This window comes from Exophiala aquamarina, assembly GCF_000709125.1.
Source record: "Exophiala aquamarina CBS 119918 chromosome Unknown aczIA-supercont1.13, whole genome shotgun sequence".
In the NCBI taxonomy this organism is placed as follows: Eukaryota; Fungi; Ascomycota; class Eurotiomycetes; order Chaetothyriales; family Herpotrichiellaceae; genus Exophiala; species Exophiala aquamarina.
The window spans coordinates 476,433-498,669 of record NW_013550575.1 but is presented as its reverse complement, the minus strand read 5'-3'; the positions used below and the strand labels follow the sequence as shown (position 1 = coordinate 498,669).

The following is a 22,237-nucleotide window of genomic DNA, read 5'->3' as shown; positions in this document are numbered from 1 at the left end:
TTGAAATCATTTCGGGGTGCTCAGAGCTGAGGGACCAATCGAGGCTGACTGAACCTCTGAGATTGAGCGAAGGACACTGACAGAAAAGCTACTCGTGGTCCGAGCACACAAGGACTATTCTGGAAATGGCCGAGACACCAACGCAGAAAAGCCTGCCTGGCTCACTCGTCTCCACGCAGACTCAATTGGAGGCCTACGATCCCAACACGCCCTTCACTTTCATCAATACTTTCATCCTCCCGTCCTCCGACGTGGAGGAAGCCTTTCTCAATCAATGGGCCAATGTCGCACGGTTCATGAAGACGCAGCACGGCCTGATCTCAGCCCAGCTCTACCGAGGCTGCCCTGATAAAGATAATCGGAACAACATCTTCACAATGGTCGTAGTGTGGGAGTCGGTCCGCGCGTACAGGGAAATGTTGCAGAATCCCGAACTGCTCAAGGTGCACCATGGCTTCCCTGAGGGGACGGAGGAGTTTTATGTCATGGCCACCAAGGTCGCCGTTCCTGGTGTTTGCACAGCCTGATATCATTTCGAGCAACACGACGCCATGTATATACCGGCCCTATTGCAACTAGGTCTTTTTGGATGTCGAGAGGATGCACATATGAGTCTGGGGTACCTCGTACTCCCCAGTGTTGAGTCATAAGTGATGGAAAGCAATGACTTTCGTAAGCTAGACCAGGGTAGCGCTAGCCTGGGAGCAGCCACCCTGCAAGGCTGAATCATGTCCTGGCTGCGAGTAGCTCTCTCCCATTTAGATCAGTACGAAATATTGATTCAACCCCCGGTGAAGATGCCCTAAAGGACTAATAGCACGCTATGATCTGTGATTGGTAATTCTTCAAACCGACCGTGCAACGGAATCGCTTCCGAGACCTTCCAGTTTCATCCGATGAGAAATCGGCGGAGTTAATGCGGAATGGCCCTTTCGGCTTATTTCCCTACCATCCATCCAACTGATTGTAAATCGAACAATGCCCTCCCATATCTACCTATCTTCTGAGGCTTCTAAGGTGTAGTAAGGCGAAGCTGTAGGGTGTAAGTCCCAGTATGGATTGACTTCGGCGGGCATGTGGAACCTTGAGCGAAGTATGTAAACAAGCAAAGTGACGAAGGTCGATGGCTTCTCTTCGTTCGGCCAACTTCCACTCTTGTGTATGACCTTTGGAAGAAGTACTGCCCTGGAACACAGGGTTCCAACTGCACCAGGATGCCGCCGAAGGGTCCATATAAGCTGGTGACGGTCAACACTTCACCTGAACGAGCATGGAGGCTAGTTGGGATCGTTGTCGAGGACCTCAAAGCCCGGTACTCCATTCAGCACCAAGCGAACTGTGCAAGTAAGTCTTCTTCCACCAATTCGAACTTGGAACCACAAAGACTCTTGGTCAAAGCGGTGGCGACCAAGGACTGCTAGGATAGTCAGAGGTCGTTTGATAACCAATGACTAACGCGGAATCACTCTCCGGCAGCAATTGACGAGGTCGAGCAGACGGTGGAAGAGATCCGACCCGACGTTCTGGTACTGTCAATGTTCTCATCATCACCTCTCCGTCCGAAGAATCCCAGTTGCACACACCGTTTCCCGTCCTCATCTGACACAGACACATCGTACTAATATATCTTTTCACAATGGATAGTTCTGCGCCTCGATGTGGGCGCCGGAGGAGAGCAAGAGGATTCAAAACATCGCTAGAGCAATCGTACCAGATATCAAGATACTCGCTCTTCCTTATGGAATACAAGTCGCCAAGGGCCCGGATGCGGTGCTTGACTTTCTAAAGCAGCAAATACCAGAACTTTTGGGCTAGCTATGGGCGAACGGAGTGCTTTGCAGAGCTGGAGGGTTCTGGGTCGGGAGGGCGAGCACACTCGTTTGAAAACGAGCGCCATGTTCCCCATCTGGCATATCTTGTCTAGGCACACGCAGTATTAAGCCTCTGGTGATAGGGACAATTTGGTGCTAAGTGGGTTTGCCAGTACTCCGTATTCATCTCCTACAAGCTCCTATCAGCGATACTTTCAAATCAAGAAACAGTAATGTTTTGCGCTTCAGTCAACCACATTAACCTTATTAAATAGGAACAAGTGAATATCTTTTGGACCATATTACTTGATAGCCAGTCTGCACTGATCTGCGCGACTCATAGGTCAAGAAGAGCCACTGCCAAGCTCGAAGCCTTCCACGGATCGGAAACGGTGTGAATTGACAGGAGACAAAACCTCCAACAAGTGCAGGACGGTATAATGCTTGATCCAATCATCCGAGCTCATCACTTCTACAGGGGAATCTTCAGGAATCAGGAGAAACAACATCTCCCTGCTCTGCTCCTTGAAACAGATCACGATTGTAACATGGAGTACGCTCCTACTTGCACGATCCGGCTTAACCACTCCTGTTATGAGTAGAACAAACTGGTTCAGTCAACCTCCGCCGGCATCCTCCAAGGCTACCTCAGAATCTTATCAAGGTGCCACGGGACAGGTGATGTCGGAGAAGAAATAGCCCGATTGACTTCGAGCTACATAACTTTCCACGTTTTGACCGTAACAAGCACAAGAGTAATCATCTGGCCCAATGTCAACGCCGTATCCGACCGAGACTGCGCCAATGTCCTGGTCGATACACCATTTTCGACAAAAGGCGTAGTCGATTGGCACACCGGTAGAGTCATAGTAAGCGAAAACTGGTGCGGCCATGTTGAAACCTTCAACAGCACAGGACGATGGGGTAGGTGTAGATGTGGAAGTTGTTGTAGTGGTAGTGGTAGTGGTAGATTCCGTAGTCGTAGTAGATACTGTCGTCATAGTTGGTGTGGTTGTTTGCGGGGTGTCTGAGGTGCCAGTGCTTGAAGCGGTAGTAGAGTAGATGTGAGAGGTATTACTTGTGTCAGGGAGGGAGGTTGAAGAGGCGGCACTAGCTCTGGACCAAGAGTGGGAGTAGGTTGAATGAGTATACTCATACGACGAAGACGAGGTGCCAGTGTTTACTGGGCTCCAGCTACTGCTCGTCTGTCTTGGAGTGCTCGAGCTATGTGTCTGCGACTGCCACTGACCTCCGGATGTTGGAGAGGTGATCGCAACAATAGTAGTCTTGAGTGTCTGGGACCAGTCCAACCATGGCTTCTGTCCATCTAGAACTGATGTACTCGTTGTCTTTGCAGTCTGATGACTTCCGCCTAGCCAAGGCTTCCAAGCAGGACGTCCATTGCTTAGTGTGACGCCAGAGTTTCCTCTCGAGCTATCCTTAATAGGAACGGTTAAGGTCGCCACAGACGGCGCGTGAGTGGAGGATTTCCACGGCCTCTTCGAAGTTGGTGTCGAGGTCGAAGAGGTTGTGCTTGGAACCCATTCCAACCAAGGCTCCAAGTGGTCAGATACCGATGTGGCGACGGGAATCCAAACAAAATCGCCATAGCTTTCTGTCACAACGACCTTGCAAATGCGGTCATCTCGACGCTCAAGATGGCCAGCAACGACTCCGAGAAGGGCGGTCAAAACACATGTCCATGGTTGGGCGCGCATCTTGTAAACGAAACGAGTGGAACAGGCTGAAGATGCCTCAAAGAAGTCACAATAACAAATTGCTAAGAAAACTGAAGCAATGGAGGAAGAAGAGGCACATGGCTCGGCGAGGAAATCGAGGTCATCTATCTACCTTTGATCATTGGAGTTATCGTTGTCGCGGGTGCTCTCTGCACCATATGGAGTGTTGTAGATCCTCATAACCCTAGGCAGGGCTATAAGAATAAGGAGAGCAGCAAGTTTGCTGCTGGTGTTGCTGGCGTCACTCTTCATCATTAGCTCTTCCACCGGGTACCAGGTCCTACTCATAAGTTGAGATGGGGCCGTGGGAGCAGGCTTATGGGAAATTGCGAATTCGGTATCATGATCAGAGAATGCCGAGTAGAAAATAGGCGCAATGTGAGCAAAACAACCCGGATGCAGCGAGGTTGCAGGTGCTCATTTCGCTTCACGGTAGCAAACCATGTCTTGCCTAGTCAGTAAGTATCTGCAGGAGTCGCAGCTATCCGTTAAAACATATACACCGCTGAACTGTCTCTGGGAGATTTGTAAAAAGCTGTGTGCGGCTCGTAAATGTATCATGATGTCGTACAAGGACACTCATCCAAGCTTGCAATAACTGCGGCGCTGTGAAGACGTGACGAGGAACATCATGGATAAGATACACCAACGCGGCCTATTTCTTTGTCCCTTCCATATCGGGTCCGGAAATCACAATTGGCGCTGAGCCTCCGCATTGCTTACTTTCCGTGACAAAGGACTACGGAGTGCCGGCTATCGGGTATCTGTTTGGAGTCCGGGAAAAGGATGTATCTTATGGATACTCCGTATGGAGTACCGAGGTGTCCTTCTCAGGTGTCTCCGACGGTTCTTGGGCATCCAATTCCACCGGACGGCACGAAGCAATTTACAAGTTAGCGATGGCAAAGCAAGATGAGGAAACCGAAAAAAAGTACTCGTGGGGCCTCATCTGCCGGGATTCATCGCAACCAGTCAAAGTAACTAGGTAAGTTGTACAGATTCGACACTCAGCAATCGAATCATGAATTCATTGCTTGATCATCGATTCATCGACTACTGGGTAACACTTGACCTGGGATTCAATCGCTCTGACCTAAGGAGAATGTACGGCGTACTCCGTCGAGCACTCTTTCTGTGATTATGTATTTCAGTATATATACTAGAACTTCTAGCGTCAATAAAAGGCTCAACGATTTGAAGTCCACGTAGTCCTACGACTGGGGCCACCCGGACCCAAGTGATCCAAGTGCGAGCCGTGGATTGAGGGGCGATGATTTCTGCTCAATATCGAGGGGCTGATGCTTCTGGCCGAGAGCCGGTTGTCTGCACTGTACAGCGACGGGGGGCGATTGTCATGCGGAGGTGGATGTTGTGCGTGTTCTTCGGCAACACTAGCAGCTGGGCTAGGTGCTGGGTTGTCTCTCGCCTTGATTTTATTGTCGTAGAGGTGCATGGCGTATTTTTCCCAGAGTAGATACAGTGACACGACCAGGAACGTTGTAGGTATCGTGAACGCAAAATACACCCACAGTCTTCGATTCACCACCTCATTCCCATGCAGAGCGTCCCAGTCAAAAACAGGGATGGCGAAGAGGGAGCTCAAGAAAGTTCCAGGCAGGAAAAACATGGTGACAATTGCAATGGCCTTCATGGCAGTGCTGTCCCGCTTGGACTCTTGTGCGAGTATCTGAGTGTCGTTCGCAATCCGCAGATTTTGATTCTGATCACGTTGAGTGATGAGACTGAAGAGCCCTTGGACGACTAAGACAGACTTGTGCTCCCAGCTCTTTGCCTGAGTGAGGAGCTGGCCCGTCAATCGAGCACGACTGATGGCGTGTTGTCGAATGTACCGGCTTGCTTCGGCCAACAATAACTGTTCTTTGGTGGGAGGGCTGCCGTCATCTTTGTCACAGTCCAATTCCATGCGATTGCATTCTGCAATGGTGAATTCTGCCAGCTCGCGAAGTCCCGACAGGTCGTCACATATCGTACCGATATTGATAGCCATTCCCGTGACTCTTGCAGAATAGTCTCCGAGTTCCTGTTCTGTGATGACGGGCTTAGCCGTGTTCCAGTCGACATTGTACCAGAAACCTGTGGCCTGCATCACGGCCTCAATGTCGAGAAGGGTCGGGCCGAACATATCTCGAATCGCTAAAAAGCCCTGCCAGTGGGCCAGTAATCCGAGAAGCATAGGATGAGAGGCATAGCGGCGGTGAGACTGCAGATCATCTAGTAAACGCCTCGCCCATACAGCATATACAGGTGGTGAAGTGCTAGGGCTTCCAATCCACATGAAGGCGCACACTGCCCCTGAACGAGGGGAGTACGCCCATGCCACTTCAAAGATGAGACAGGCACAACGTTCAGTCATGAATTTGTTCTTCCTAACGATGCCGTCTGTCGACCCATCCTGCTGATAGTTTTTGCGATATCGTGGGGGAATGCTGTGAAAAGTGACTAGGCCTGGTGGAACGGGGAAAAATGTCAGATCCAGGCTTTCGAGGATGTTGTTGATTATGTAACCAGTGTCTGGTGGAATTGTGATCTTGGTACCGGCATCGAATGCTAATAGTGTCAGAGACGGAGGCGACGAGGGCGTATCCTTTTCTAGGTCTTCCAAGACTTGCATAAACTGAGGGATCACTTGGTCGTTTGCAATAGGATTCTCCGTGTACTGCCACTCTGCTTGCGCATCTTCCTTGACTTCGATAAGGACAAAGTCACTGGTCGACTGTGTTGGCAGGTGGACTGGAGGGGGCGCAGTAGGCGTTAGGTCATTCACTTTGTTGTCTTCGAGTCTATCGATGTCAAGAACAACATCTCTGGACGCAGATTTAGACTCGGCTTCTGAGCTTTCAGGGTACATTGGTATTCTCAACTGTATGTTAATAATCAATCAAAATTGTGGATTGGGAATGCGATCAAGGGATGGACAAGGGAAGGATCGATAACAATCGAGGAGGATGCGAAGCGAGAAGAACAACGAGGAGTTTTGGAGGATTCCTGATAGCGAGTCGCCAGGCGACGGTCAGGCTAGACTATGATGTAGGCTTGAGGAGATGCGGCTCAGATCAGGGAAGAAAGGCTTCATCCGGGCTCAGCCCCGGTCCGTTGGCGGCAGTGCTGGGCTCGGCTCTACGCCAACCGCCCGCCTTGTCACCCTTTGGGCCAACCATGTCGTGACAAGTCGACAGCCGAAGCCAATTCAATGCAAGGTTGGGGGAATTGGGGGGGGGGGGGGGGGCGAGAGGGTATCTGGAACCTCGATCTCAGCCTTGGGCCTTTTTGCATGACTGGTGAATTCGCTGTTGACTTGAATTGGTCATGATTGCAAGACCAAACAGGCATACGGAGCAACTGGCCCCCATACTAACAGCCTCTGTGCATGTTTCTTAACAGCTGCTGTGGTTTGGTGCCTGGCTGCTCCGTACCTCGGCCAGGACGCCGTGAGACTAGACACAGACTGCAACTGGCGATCAGGCTCTCCCGTCCAGCTCTGAAACAGGGAGGTTACATTGCAAGCCATACCTACAAGCTTGCTAGTCTTGAGGAACTACTCTGTTCTTCGATAAGAAAATTGAAGGCTGTGAACGTGATTGATCTTCGACAGGTTTGATAACAACAAGAGCAGTTCAAGAATCAATAAAGGGGGGGAGGTCTCAATGAATCCTCGTAGTCGCGAGTCCCAGAACGAAGTGCAGGGCGTTCTTAAGTCTTGACACTTTTCAAAGCCTATTTTAACCAGCCCACAACATACAGAAGCCCATAGCACGCTGGACGTGTACAATCTGCCGTCAAAGCACAGTTCTGACAAGCTCATGCCGATCATTCGCACAGACCTTCAGTTCCTTGTAACTAAATATTGGGTGAACGGCACCAAGCATGCGGTGTAGCATGGGAACGGGCCGACAGCAGTAATTGAATCACATCTAGGATACCGTACCAGGTAGGAAGTGTGAATCTGTGTCTGCTACCAATCTGCAAGCCACCAACATTGCTAGCATTTAGACTGAGTTGAAATAGGCACAAGGTACTCCATCCATACGGCTACGTAGAGGATCGAAATGCCCCGAATAACTACCAGTATGACTGTAAAGCACAAGCACAAACATGTGTCTGCCTACTCATAAGTATCGCGCCTGTTGTTTTGCCTGTGTTCAATGTGTAACCGGTCTGTGCCTTGCCAGATCACGCTTCTCGCAGCCATACTGTTATTGATCCCTGGTGCAAAGCGCCTCATAGTTTCGAAGCTTCGCATTGTTGGACCGCCCCGCTCGCCTCGCAACAAAGATGGACCTCATTTCATCGAAGTTGTGTTCCACAATTTCATCCAAATGCTTCCTGTCAGTGAGCGTGCCACATGGCAACAGCGCCGCAATAGTGTTGCAATAAACGGCTGATTGCGTGTGCAAGCTACGGAGGACTCGGTCCTTACCAAATAGCGATCTGTGGAGTTGTATGAAACAGCAAAATTCGGTGCTCCGTATCCGGAGAACAGGGGCAAAACAACACGATGGAAGCAAAGCCCTTCCTGGAAAAACGTGCTTCAGCCTCACGAGCCACGAGCCACGAGCCCGTCCACCACACGAACAGGCTACAGGTCTCCACGGATCTCAATCTCCCATGATGCCAAAGTCAATATGTGGAGCATGGAGGGAGCCCCAATCTCAGTTGCAAATTTGCTTGTGCGAGGCTGAGGCGAAGGGGAATTGGGGAAGCTGGATGGGGGATGGGCAATCACAACGAGAGATTGGACGAAGGACCATTAAATCTGCGGACGTTGCGTGTCGGGTTGCCATAATAAAAAGTAAACATCTCTAACCAAGTCACAGCGCCAGGCTCGATAGTCAGATAGAGAGGGACACAGTCCCGCCGGCGGCCCTGACCTTAGGCGTTCGGTGAACACCAAGTACGACGAGGAAGAAGGGGGCGGGGGGGAGCGTTAAGGCGAGAAGTCCCTAATTTTCCCCCCCACAGACGCATATTTTTTAATTGATTAATTAATCAAAACAAATTGGGTAATTAGGGTGACTAGCAAAGACACAGACACACAAGAGTCAACAGATTGCGACGCCCAGGAGCGCTGCTCATTTCCATTTTTGATTGGTTTTCTTATTGCATTTTCGAAACGAATGAACGGCAAATCTTAAAAACAGATCGAAAACAGGCTAGAAATAACGTGCTGCGCAGATATAAACAAGTCGACTTCGTCCCCGTTCCATCGACGCTCGACCTTGGGGTGTACCTTTGTATGTCTTCTCCTTCTGTCCAGCCATCGACCCATCCATGTGCAAAGCGCACTCTGCTTTCTCTTCGCCCATCACCAATCGATTCCTCCTGCCTTGGCTCATCAGACCATAGGCTTCAATGACACCGTACGCTCAGTTGGTTCTTTGAGCCTGACACTCAGCTTCCCCCCATCGAGCGGATTCAATTGCAATTTGGTAGCCCGACGGATGGACTGCGCCGAGGTCACCAACTGGCAAAGAACCAAAGCAATACGGTGTATGAAAGAAATTAATTCGCCCGGTGCTCCAGTCCAAGGGCCTTTTTTCATCCAAACGGAATCGAGCAAATACTAAAAGGGCTTTCTCACCAAGAAGCGAGGTATTTTTGCCAAACTTTTGTGTTGTGTGAGGAACTAGGATCCACTGTTGACCTATATTCATTCCACCATCGACAAGACAGACTTTTTTTCGTTTGGCTCCTCCGTGGTGTTTGTTCTCCCCCAACCTTGCTCGACTGTGCCAGACCTATATCAAAGCGGAAGTAAACACAAAGGAAGTCCCGATATCCCCAACAGACGAAAAAAGCAAATGTCGTTTCTGATGCATAACCACGTTACTAGACAGATTTGAAGCAGACAACCTTGAACAGGTAAATAAGAACATAACCGAACAGCTATCCACGCTGTTCGTTCGGCAGGCCTCCTAGGCCGCAAAACACTAACAAAAAATATTGTATGTAACAAAAGGTTTGGAGAGATGATGAGCGCCGTCCGGACAGTGCTAAGAAATTGAAGACCATATTGGCAATTTCTGTGGGAATAGAGATTGTATAAAATGATGAATTCTAGGGGATGCGTAAAGGTCGTTCAAGTTGTTACACTGAGCTGGAGTACTCAGACATGATGTGAGTGATGGAGGCCAGCTTGCAGTGAGTGTGGATCGACGGTCCCAAACGGCGTCATCGACATCTGCTCTCTTGGCGTCTGGAAATCTCCCATGTCGTTCATCAGCATCAAGCCATTTTCATCAAATCCTGGACTAGGCATTGGCATGTTCAGGTTCTGTTTTGAGTACATCTCTCCCAGCATCAGCGTTTCGTCCATCATGCCAGTATGGTCATGATGATGCATGTTGAACATATCAGCTGAAGCGCTTCTGTGTAATGCTGATAGTGGTGGTGATTGATCGGCAATGACAGGATCATGGTGTCCCATATGCGACAGCGGCGAAACTGATGTCGGCACCATGTTGGGATCGAGCATAGGAGAAGGTGAGAGGAACGGCATATTGAACTGCTGAGGTGTTCCGAAATCGGAAGCTTGCATGGGTTGCTGGGCTGGGTTGGTCGGGAAAAAGCCAGGGCTGGCAAACTCTGAGGGAGAGGTTGCTGTTGCTGACATTGGTATTTGACGGAAGTCCATTCCATACCCAGCAGATGTATCAATTTGAAGATTCGATCCGACGGCCGTTTGGACCGGATGCTGAGGCATGGGTTGAAACAAATTGTGGTTCTCCGGTGCCATTTGTGGCGACGGTTGCTGAAGATGGAATGTGGGCATTGGACCATGCAGCATGGAGAAATCAATAGCAATGGGCACCGACCGACTTCGCTGTCGTTTGTGTCCAGGGTGCATGCGACCAGGGTGAAGGTGTTGGTTGACACCACCGAATTGTTCTTGGAACATGCCTACATGAGGAGGATGTGGGCGTGCAAATTGCACCGAGGGTTGAGAAGCAGGGCGAACTATTCCCATGTTCGGAGAGACCGGTGCGGAAGCTGGCAGGGCATGGACGTCGAAAGGATTGAATCGGTTCTGGAACGATTCTAGGGAAACCAACTTCGCTAGTTGCCCACTGAGGACCTTGGGATGTCCACCCAAATGATGGGTCATGATTTGTGAAGCTTGTTGATCCTCTGTGAAGTCGCCACACTGGTAGAAGCCACCAGAGCCGGACGAGTCCATGAAGAAGTTAGGTGGCCTGTTCAACTCAATGACAAGACCGCCAGGTCTGGGAGGAGAGCCATTTGCGTTGGGTGCTGTGTCACCGGACTCCAATTGAATGCTCTTGATGAAGGCGAAAGGGAATTCGATCTTGTAGCCGGCAGAGTCATTGTTGATGTAGTATGTGATGCAAGCCTTATCTGGGGAATAGAAAATGACCAAGTCCATAGCATTTTGCCCAACTCGTCGCCACGTACCAATGCTCAAAGATCGACATGTGAAGTGGTGAATGACTAAGGACGCACATATTAGGAGACTGGTAGAAGACATATGACGGCACTGTACATACCAGTTTTCCCTTGAGCATTAGGGTCACCAATCAACATACCGCCACTTCCGTACTGTGCCATTGGGCCTTCAGGACGTCCAATGAGTTGACGGGGGAATGGTCTTCCAGATTCCATGGCCTGCATGGCCAGCAGCTGCCTCAAGGATTCTGGAATGTTGTCACAATCCTCACCGCTCTCTATTGTCTTCTTGGCCAGCATCTTTATCTTAGCTCGGCGGCGGCTAGAAATCGCGTCAGTACATATCCAAAATTGTTCTATAGAGATCAGTATCCTACCTGTTTTGAAACCAAATTTGTACAGATCGTTCGGTCATATTGATCTCGGATGCAATGCGCTCCCGAGTGGCAGCAGTGGGCGTTGGGTTCTTGTTGAACTCAGTTTCCAAAGTGACTAATTGATCTTGCGTGGCCCTTTGTCTCTTTTGGTTCTTTTGTTGTTGTGTCAATGTGCTTTTCCGTGGAGGACGGCGAGCAGAGGAAGAGTTCTGACCCGAGCTACCAGGTGTACCCTCAGTTGGCATTGGAGATGGTGTCGAGTCACCATCGAGATCAAAGTCGATATCGGCTGGGTCTGACGAATCCATCGCGCCCATTGGTTCCATTTTCACAGGAGTGTCCATGGTGTGTAGGGCCGCACTTGTCGAGCGAGCCTTTTCGATCGAAAGGAATGAAGTGCACGTAGGCAATGTATCGTGGAGTGGTAGTGATAGTGTAATGTGCGAGTTCGCTGATCCGAAGGTTCTCTTGAAAGGCTGATCCAAGCAGCTGCAGTCAAGATGGTCTTCGTGATGCGTACGCGGAAGCGTTTGATTCTTCAAAGGGGGTAAGGACCGGATTGGTTGAATGAAAAAGCAACAAGCTTAAGGAATGTGGTCGAGGGCCTTAAAGGAGTGAAAGGCACGCTCGAAGAGAGCTGTTGAAGAACAAGACGAGATAAAAGGAAACCAAGTGAGAGAGATAGAAAAGACAGAAAATGATAAAGCGACAATGAGGTTAGAGAAGAGAAAGAGGAGACGAGGAGAGGTGTAGGGCAGGGCACGGGTAGAATAAAGGGAGGCAGCCCGAACGAACCGAAGACCCAGCAAGACCGCAGAGGCCACCCAGCAGACCAAAGACCAATGGGGGTAGCGGTGAAGAGCGTCACCACTGTCCGGAGTCCTCGTACGGAGTACCAAGCGGCTTCTGGCCCATCGAGCCACACAGATATCGGGGCTTTTGGGTCTGCATGGCCTACATGGCCTGCACCAAGTGTCGCCAGCAGCGAGTCAATAGCGGCCAGTGAAGCATGATGGAGACCTTGCAGAAGCGCTGGCGCAGGTACCCAGTGTGTGGACCCATGCCAAAGGAAGCCTTCAGGAGCCTAAGGAGGCCCCCCAGCTGGTTTCAATGGGTCTCAAGCTTCTGAGCATTCGGGACAGGACCCATTTTCAAGGCACCGCATCCATTCTTGGTCTGGTCTCCTTTCCATGGGCGTCATTAGCCTGGAGAAAACCACATTGACCTCCTCGTAAGCGTTAGTAAAGTCTTTGGGCTCTAGGATGTAAAGAGCTTAGGCGTTCTTTTGGGTGGGGTCCTTCTTAACCTTCTTTGCTCCAGGGCACCCTAGTCTTCCATAGCAAAACACCCCCTGTCTGAACGCGCCGAACACCCTCCCAGGGAGGAGTCATGTCAAAACAATCCATGTCACAACATGGATGATGGTGTCCGTCTCACTCTTTTCACGCTAGGATTCGTTCAGGGAGGCTAAAGCTCGCTCGTTACAGTATTCTTCCGAAGGCTTTAGCAGCGTGACCTTGATGGGGTTTTGGCCCGGGCTAGAGTACACGTAACCCGCTGGTGGTATTGATTGTTCTATTCCGACGAAGGAAGAAATGGTAGGTCAAGAACGGAGGTGCGTGTTCTAATGCCCTCATGAAGGTCGTCGGTACTCCGTACAGCATTATTGCAGAAATCCAATTTATCTTTGCATGGTGGTAACCCTGTCTGCACGCGTCCGAGACACGAAGTCACGCTTCGATGCAGGCGCCAGAACAGGAAGAAGGCCAAGGGAAGACCACCGCTTGAGCGGCCGAGTGCCAAATGCTCCGGGATGTCTTCAACGTAACCATAGGGCCAGGAATGGGTGCCAGGGACTTCGGCCTTGCTACAATCTGGTTGAAGATGCCCCCTCCGCTCTCTACTCCCACTAGCTGTGACTCGGTGTGATTTGACAATAGCCTTGTAGACCATAGGCAATGCCGTTAATGATACAGCCAGTCAGTGTGACGGGCTCATACCTCTTGAAAACTCCGGGCTTCCCACGCTGTTTGATCAACTGTTTTCTAATAGTTACGATAGAACCAATAAAGGCGGCCGATAACTTTGGTTGTTCGCCAGCCTCAGCCAGGCATGGTCGACAGCGAAATGATTGGACCTTTGGGGCAGGCGGTTTCGCTGTCAGGTTGAATATGGCAGCGGCTACGATTTGCCACCAGCAGGAAAGCGGTTCCAGGCGCGGTCATCGGTCAGGCAATCTTTCAGTTATCGCTTGACCAGTTTTGAGATGGTGCCCCCGTGTTTTGGACGGGAGCCTCCAAACCCAGGCATTGGACAGCCTGACAGTCAGCTGTGGTCAAATCGCCAAATCATTAAATACGTGGCGTGCCTACAACTGTCACACGACGCAGCGCTGGTGATCTTGAGCAAACAGCTATTCGAGAGGCTGGAGCTTTTGTGCTTCATCGATGCAGGCACCGAGTTTCAGAAGGGCCGTTGGTGTCGCACACGTGCAAAGAGTGGTGTGTCATGGATCGAAATCTCCTGAAGATCCAACTCATGTTCAGGTGGACTAAGGATCAGGGCAAAATAGGCCGAAGCTGCATGTCGTGCATGGGTAGTGCAACAACCATACCAAAGCCACAGCCAAGGCCGAGCTCGCCCAGTCTGCACTACTCGTATGTGCTCACGGCAAAAGCTTCAGTTTGACCTGAGGGAAACCCCCCCCTCCTTTGCGGAGATGCTGACATACTCGCACTAACAGAGGAGGATGATCTGAAGGCAGCCTGTTGTAGTCATGTTGAAGATGTCACATCATTTCTGCTGTAGCTAACAAGAGAATAGCGACTGGTGAAGACTGGTGACAAGCAGGCACGAGGCCGCTGGGTGCCCCAGCGTCCATGGCCAGCCTTGAGCCGACCGATAGGGACAGATAGGAGAGAAGCAAAAGTGGCGCGGAGCACGGTGGTTTTGCGCAATAACTAGAAGATCGTGAGGAGCCGGAACGCGCTACGGCCAGCGAGGGGTTCCTCGTACTGGAGCGTGTAGCCTGGAGGCGTTCGTGCTGGATCATGGAGTGCAAGACGGAGTCGAGCAGCATATCGTCCGATCCTCTTCTCGTAGCCGGCGACTGGGCTGTTAGTGTTTGCCCAGCTCCAGGAGTGTGGAAACCTCGGTGGATGTCATCGCAAATGGTGCTGGGCAAGCTTCTCAAGTCCCCCAAGTCAGTCGAAGTCAAGGGAAAGTAAAGTCAGGGGTTGTTGCCCCAATGAGGCATGACCTCATCGAATAAGATTTCGACATTGACCGGGGAGGTTAAAGCAGGAACAACGCAGGTCCCAGCCAGCTCTGATTGGCTCGACTCGGATAGCGCCTTGGCAGAACGGGATAAGAAGGTGGGGCTCTAGTTGGTTCGACGCGACCTCGCGACCTGGACCATCGCGTGAGGAAACCCGTGCAGCTACAGACAGGGGACAAGGGTCATCATAACATGGAAGAAACTGGTGGATTGAACGGCAAATGATATGCAGTTCACAGCGTGGCCTTCCATCTTCAACAGTTTACGATATGCTATGTCAAAGTAATACTGATATGATGGAATGGTGGAAATGTTGTAGTATGGAGGGCTCGTACGAGCACGAGGGAACTCAGTCTCCATGGCCCTTTCCCAAAGCCGTTGCTCCTTCCGGTTCTTTCCTCGGAGAACGGAAATCACGAACACGTGCCAGGTGCGTCTACTCACGGGTATGTGTGTGTCTCTGTCTCTGTCTCTGTCTATCTCTGTCTATCTCTGTCATCGACATTGCAGCCGCAGCACGCAATCTACCGCGACTCGCACTTGGGCTTTGAACGCTGCCATGCATATGCCATTCATCTTGTTTGATGTTCTCGGTCTATCGGGGCTGACTTTGCACTCTTTTTCTGACCTCGTCTGACCTCGTCAAATCTCCAGGTGACGGGATTAGCATAGAAAAGAGAGGTAAAGGCTCCAGACCTCCAATCATCCAGACATAATGGCTGACTTGAACCCAGGAATCCAATCCAATCCTGCGGCCGGCCGGCCGCTGACACAATTGCTCCGTACTCCTTATCCAAGAGCACATTGCCGTGATCTGGACAGCCAATGACCGGTTTCCACACATGCAAAAACTGCAGAGGCTCATACTCTGCCGAACTGAAACTGCATATCGTGAGGCAGAACTGTGTCACAAGCACGCCACAGCAAAAAGAGGAGGCACCAAGATGCTTTCTCTGCTGCTTTGTTTCCTCTTTTCTCTTTTTGGCCTGCCTTTGGCGAAACCCCAGTCGGGGTTGTGCTTTGCCTCGTATGACGCAGGAAGCGGCCAGGAGGGTTTCGCAAATATGTGAGACGCGAACCTGGCCCCATTTGCTCACGACGCTCACCCCTCCTCTGCAAGATCCATAAAGTACGGAGTAATAACGAACATTCGCCCCAAACAAAATGTCTCGTGAGAAATCCTCAATCGCCTGAGATGGAGAAGGAGAAGCCTCCACCTCGTGGGCCGAGTGCCGAGCGGGTGCGGCGTCCCACGAGTAGACTCCGTACTCAGCTGGTCGAACAAAGCACGTGCTACAACCTCGGCCTCCTTTTCTGGGTCCTTCGGTACCCTCGCCCTGCGCTCCCCCTTTCGCGCGGGACTTCGTGCAAGAATAGAGAGGCACTTGTCTCACCCGGGCATGCCCCATCTGGGATCAAATCTGGATTGGTCATACATGGATACCCAGCCGCATCGCTGACAAGCGGGCATCATTCCTTCGCTTATCCCCAATGTATTGCCTAGGCTAAAGAGCCTCCCTGCTGTCTTACCTGCTGCTGCCCATGTACTCCGTACGGAGTACCTACACGTAGATACCTACTTGCCGCCAACCGGTGTTCCTAGACCCTGTCCCAAGGGAGAGCATTCCCTTGAAGTCGCAAACTATACAGAATATTCCTTCCTCTGCAGACTCCTCGGCACTGTGTACATGCTGCAAGCTTGTGTGGGCAACCGAGACAGACCGAGACTTCAGTAACTCTGGCGAATTAGCGACGGCACCACCAAAACTACGAGGTATCAAAGCATGGGACAGTGCAGCAGCTCAAAGTCAAATGCAACACGACCGAGCCTCAACACTAATCATCCTGCCAGCAGAAAAGCGATGCATGTTCAAACGAAAAGTGAAATCCCACGGTAGGGGACGGCCCATTCAGAGCAAAATAAGCAAATCCCTGACTAGCTTGGAGACACCGATATGAAATGATTGCCGGGCTTGAAATTACGAATCCTGTACGAGGACGTACCCAAGAAGCATCTTACTTTACTCGTAGTAGCTCGCATGCATGTTCCAAACCTTGACGCTGTTGGAGGTATAACGATGCGTACTCGTCCTGTGCAGACTGTGCGCACAATCATTTTTCTCATGCATCCGTGCATCAAAATTCCGCACGTCTATCGAGTCGAGTCGAGTCTTTGTTTCTGAAGTGGACACACTCTATCGATAGGGGACGGGATATTTTCTCTCCTCCCGTGGCCTGCGCGGGCCCCGTTTATGGCCTCTATCCCATTTACTCCCTTGTCCTGTGCCTGGGACGACCGCATCATCGTAGCCCAGGCCCTTTTCGCACAGCCCCAAACCCTTTACTGAAGAGGTCCGCGACATCCACGGATTTCCTGGGCGTTTCTGCCATCTCGGTGCCGTCTTCTGCGGTAGTACTCGTAGCGCAGGATGGGCCGCCCTTGCTGTCCTTTCCAGCAACCGCCGTCGCAGGGGAGGAGGCAGAGTGGCCCCTCTTGAGCCAGGTTCTGCCCTTCTCGGTGTTGGTATTCCTCGGCTTGTCAAGCAGCTGCTGGACATGTGCTTCTCGTTCATCTTGCGCCGCTGCTTCCTGTGCCCATTCAGGACTCGGTTTGTCTTTCGTTTGCGTTTTCTCATCTCGGTCCCATCCCTGCTGGAGCAGCGGAGCGGCTGACTCGTCAAACCGCCTGCGCACCTCCGGGTCCTTCTCGAGCCCCTGGAAGACATCGACATCGGACGGAAACATGGTGACGCTGATTGCTTTGATGGAGAACTCCAGGACGCAAACGGCCAGGACAATGAGCATGAGCGTGGTCCACCACAACAAGTTTCGTCCAAAGCGATGCAGGAGAGCACCGTGGACGTTGTAGATCGGACTGTCGTCGGGATAGACAGCCGAGAGGATGAGGTTCCAGAGCCACCATCCTCCCACCGAGAGGAAGATAGCTTCGACGGCCGTGGACGACTTGTTATGCAGCTCGATGAACTGGAGCTTGATGGAGATGAGGATGACGCAGGCACTGTATGCCAGGACACCGAGCGCGAAGAGCGATTGATCCCGCGTGAACATAGCCTCGCCATAGACTGCCCATACAACGAAGTAGACAATCTGAGCCTCGAATCCGCCCAGGATCGCCCACCAGAAGTACAGCTTGAAATTGAAGCCGCGGTTCTGCCGGCCGATGTTGTAGAGTTCCGGTACCGCCAGTAGGGTGGAGGGCGAGAGGTCCTTCTCGAAAACGCCCATGAAGATGACTGGCAGGGATGTGAACAACGTGTTGAACATGGACAGACTCCAGGGTTCGTACAAGCTGGTTCCTGTGTATCCGTTCCATCGTTGGTAGAGTGCTTGGACCACGTAGAAGATCATTTCCTTCCAGAATGTCCCAAGGGTATATTTGCAAATCCGAACGTAGTTCCAGCGCCCGTGCACCAACAGAAGTTTCAACAAAAATCTGAACTGTGCTATCGAGTAGTCCGAGGTACGGGCTGCTTGAAGCCCTTCCTTGCCCGCGATGCCGATTCCAAGATGTGCTTCTTGAATCATCGCAATGTCGTTTGCGCCGTCTCCAATGGCGAGAGTAACTGATCCCTTGACTTTGGTGCGGATCGTCTTGACCAAGGACGCCTTCTGACTGGGCGAGGCCCTACAGCAGACGACAGAGTCCGCTCGGATTGCAATATCTGTAAAAAGAGCTCGCGAAGCAGCATCGGCGTCGATGATCGTCAGCGTCTGCCCATCAATCACCAGAACGGAGTGCGCTGTTTCACTATCGTCCATCGTTGAGTATGCATTGGCCATCCGAGTATAGAGATCTCCAAGTTCATGGTCAAGCACTACAACAGTTGAGTAGTCTTTGATGAGTCGACACGAATGTCCAATGTTGATGGCAGTCTCGCGTTTGTCTCCCGTGAGCATCCACATCTTGATGCCTGCCCGGCGGAATCGGTCAATCGCGTCTGGGACACCCTTCTGCAACTTGTCTTCGATGGCAGTGGCACCAAGAAGTTCAAGTTTCGTCTCGATCATCTCACCCGCTTTCTCCAACTTCTCCTGTCGATCAACAATGCTTGTGGCAGCGGCAGCATATATGTTTTTCCAAGTTGTGTACTCATCTTCTGTTAAATACCGATATCCATATAGAAGCGTACGTAGGCCTTCAGTGGCAAAGTCATCGATGTGTTGGAAGCAACGCTCAAACACAGCATTGTCGTCCACAACGAGGCTTTCATCGACAAGTCCATATATACCATCCAGATGGATTGATGCACGAGGGCTAGCTTGGAATGATGGTCGCCCAGCATTATTCTCTGACATGCGTGGCGAGATGATCTGGACAGATGGCCTAGGTGAATAGAACTGAGAGCTTCTTCGGCGATTTGAAGCTGAACCAACATCGCTCTCTCGTTCTCGCAGCCAGTGATCAATGCTGTTGCGCGTTGATCCTGTTTTGTCAATGGTACCTGCGTCCAGCGTGTGTATGGAACTGCGCTGGCTCATCTGTGTACTTCTCCGGCGTAATGCATGCCGAGCGTCGATACTTCTTCTCAGACTGGCTCTTTTCTCCACATCCTGAACATTCGACGCTGCTAGATCAGCCAGCCGCAGCAGTTTCCTAAGAGTTGAGTCTGCACCTTTACTGAAGAGACAGATGCGAGAGTCAGGGAGTCGTACAATGATCGACATCCTCTTTCGGATGCTGGAGAACTCAATGACGTCGAGGATCTCGTAGGTCTCATGGAGTGCATCCCCATCACTACCAGGGTACGTCTTGATGGTCACAGTCTGCGATTGCCGATCCAACACGACAAATCCCATATCTTGGGCAGCAGTGACCAAGGCCAGCTCGTCCGGAGACGCAGCTTGATATGTGATCGAACCATTTTGATCTGTCTCTGGAAAACAAGTATGGCAGAGAGCTAACGAAAGAAGAAACAGCTTGGTCTTTCGTGCAAACAGTGTCTGAGGGTGGCGCTGTATATAATTTAACAAGTGCTCAGTCCTGGGGATATTACCATCTTCATGGATTGCACTGGTGGAGGGCGACCGAGGATCTTCTGCCTTTTCTGACAGCACAGCGTTGGTCGAAGAAGCTGAGATCGGGGATACCTTAGATATCGACATTTCTGGCTTCTTCACGGCTTCCTTTCCTTTGTCGTCCTTTTTAGGCCGCAGTTTCTCGTGTCTTGCGTCCTCTTCGGCCTCCTTCTGAAGATCGGCATCATGGAGCCAGGCAGTACCGGCTATGCTCATCTTTCGGAATTTCATCGAATTGTTGGTCAGAGTTCCAGTTTTATCTGAGAATATGTAGCTGACTTGTCCAAGCTCCTCATTGATCGTCGATGTGTGCGGTTCCATGGGGATATCTGAGTCCGGGTCATACATATCGATATCATTCATAAAAAATATTTGAGCGACCTTGACGATCTCAAGCGAAACGTACAAACTGAGTGGAAGCATTGTGTTGAGCATGATGAAAAAGGAAGTCAGAATCTGACCATATGGTATCGTAGCCGACTCAAGATACCATGCGCTGCTTTCAAATGTGCGACGCCAAATGATGTAACCGATAGACATCACACTGGCCATGAAAAGTACAAGTAAAGCCAACAGAATGACAATTCGATTGACTTTACCCTGCAGAGCAGGCGCCTTGACTCGAGGGTTTTTATTCGCGTTCATCCGGATCTTGCATTCTTCACCTGAATAGATGACAAGACCGATCGCCTTTGGTGTGTTGCGCAGCACGCTGCCTCTATAAAGAATTTCAGAATTGGTCAGTGGAAACGTCTCGCTATTGACATCCACTCTACCATCGAATTTGTACAGATCCAAATTTGGGTCTTCGACCACAAAGGTACCGGCGAAGCTGGCGATTGAGTCGGAATCTCGACATGCTTTGCTGATGTCGGGCAATGGCTTTTTGGATTTTAGGTTAGTCTCACCATCCAAGCTTTTGGTCTCGACGTAGGCCGTGCCGTTGGGTTCATCAGCATGAAGAAGCACCAGGTCAGCAGGCACGGCAGAGTCTCGCTCTAGGAGCACAATATCTCCAACCTTGATCTCACGCCAGTGCTTTTCGTGCCATTCGACAGTGCCAGTGCCATCGTCTCCGGTGGAATGGAATTTCAGGACCTTAGTCAGCCGTTCGTTTTCCTCTTTATCCAGGCGGTGACGCCTGATATCGTCGTATCCTTCTTTGGCCATGGAAATTGTCACAAATATCATCAGGGGTACGATGGTAGTAAACGTGCCAGTAGTACTTAACCCAGGGATCATCTGCAAAATTGACACCACGAGGAAATAAAAGTTGGCTAGCTTCGAGAATTGCGCAACCAGCTGACGTGGTACGAAGTTCCATGGTGTATAGCGACAGGAGATAATCAAATTGTCAATATATGGTTTGCTCGTGCGTTCATCAATGGGCCCGTCGTCCTTCCGAACATTGACCTTGACGTGCCTGCCATCAATACTGTGCGGAAGAGCATTGGACCGCAGGATCTTGTCACGGAGATCGCGATACGTCATTGATAGCCTTTGTTTCAGCGATTTTCGAGAGCTTTGCTTGGAGACCCAACGGCGATATAGCGGTAGCTCGAGTGCTGGGTCGGACAGGCGTGTCAGTTTGACGGAGTCTCCTTCTCTCACAGGTGCTGCTTCAGCGATGGTGACTCTCGCCGGCGCATCCTCGCCGGCCGCCTCTTGAATGTCACCAAATTTACCATTGGGCCCAGCCATTTCAAAAGCACTTCCATCTTCGGGGGTCTGTTTTTGAATGTTTTGAGAAAAGAGCGACCGTCTAAGCGAATAACCCCGGTTGCGGGCTTGACTTGGTGACTTCAATATGCCAGGTCTCGATCCGGGCACACTCGAACCGGTCGGAGGTTGCTTGACTTCTGCTGCAGGTGGAGCATTGTTTATTGGCTCATTATTTGTCACCTCACACTGCGAGTCCAGCTCGGGAGAGTCGCTCTGCAGGCGACCGGCGCCTCGTGAAGGGTCGGAAGGCATATTGCGCCAGAGGGGATGTGGCAGGGGGCGCGAGGAGGCTTCGCTTGTTCATATCATCATCTAGTTTTTCTGGAACATTGTTAGACTTAAAGTGCATGTTTGCATGTCGCGAGAAGATCCGGAGAAAATGTGTGCCTCACGGATCCAGCTGAGAGACACAAAGCAAATTGGTCTCAAATGTAAGGATCGAAGTGCAGACCAGCTGTCTCGAGAATTGCGCGGCAAAGATTTGGCAGTGGCAGTGCATTTTGCTTGAGGGCCTCATCGAGCTCATGGGAATCGTTGCAAGAAATGAGGGGAGGAGGCGGGATGGGGTAACCAAGATCCGCACCTGAAACTTGGATTTGGCCCTTGGGGATTCCTTAGGACGCCCCTTGTCCAGGCTGTCCTTTAACGGGAAGACGTCTCCTGTCGCCTGAGGAATACCTAGACCACAACTAACCCTTGCCTAAGGATCCAAAGACGGCGCCCCAGCAAATAAACGTGACTCGACCACTTAGTGAGACCAATGTGCTAACTCGATCTAGTTGCCGCTACGGAATATTAGCCCCTACTAGCTCCCGTCACGACATACACGGAAGGTTCTCCGATGGTCGAGGT

At 51.1% G+C, this 22,237-nt stretch overlaps 5 protein-coding genes across 5 annotated transcripts; 2 read left to right on the top strand and 3 right to left on the bottom strand.

Moving 5' to 3' along the window:
- Positions 1-125: 125 nt before the first annotated feature.
- On the top strand, positions 126-527 carry A1O9_10478 (uncharacterized protein; the record flags this gene model as incomplete). The annotated part of the gene is made up of 1 exon (XM_013400639.1): positions 126-527. The coding sequence occupies one exon, from the start codon at positions 126-128 to the stop codon at positions 525-527; it is 402 nt and encodes a 133-aa protein (XP_013256093.1).
- A 687-nt stretch (positions 528-1,214) lies between these two features.
- On the top strand, positions 1,215-1,815 carry A1O9_10477 (uncharacterized protein; the record flags this gene model as incomplete). The annotated part of the gene is made up of 3 exons (XM_013400638.1): positions 1,215-1,344; positions 1,477-1,526; positions 1,645-1,815. The coding sequence occupies 3 exons, from the start codon at positions 1,215-1,217 to the stop codon at positions 1,813-1,815; spliced, it is 351 nt and encodes a 116-aa protein (XP_013256092.1).
- Positions 1,816-4,736: 2,921 nt separating this feature from the next.
- On the bottom strand, positions 4,737-6,419 carry A1O9_10476 (uncharacterized protein; the record flags this gene model as incomplete). Its single annotated transcript, XM_013400637.1, has 1 exon — positions 4,737-6,419. One exon carries the CDS (start codon positions 6,417-6,419, stop codon positions 4,737-4,739), a length of 1,683 nt encoding a protein of 560 aa, XP_013256091.1.
- Positions 6,420-9,674: 3,255 nt separating this feature from the next.
- A1O9_10475 (uncharacterized protein) lies at positions 9,675-11,693 on the bottom strand (the record flags this gene model as incomplete). Its single annotated transcript, XM_013400636.1, has 3 exons — positions 9,675-11,017; positions 11,074-11,294; positions 11,350-11,693. 3 exons carry the CDS (start codon positions 11,691-11,693, stop codon positions 9,675-9,677), a joined length of 1,908 nt encoding a protein of 635 aa, XP_013256090.1.
- Positions 11,694-16,927: 5,234 nt separating this feature from the next.
- Positions 16,928-21,364, bottom strand: A1O9_10474 (phospholipid-translocating ATPase; the record flags this gene model as incomplete). Its single annotated transcript, XM_013400635.1, has 1 exon — positions 16,928-21,364. One exon carries the CDS (start codon positions 21,362-21,364, stop codon positions 16,928-16,930), a length of 4,437 nt encoding a protein of 1,478 aa, XP_013256089.1.
- Between the last annotated feature and the right edge of the window lie 873 nt (positions 21,365-22,237).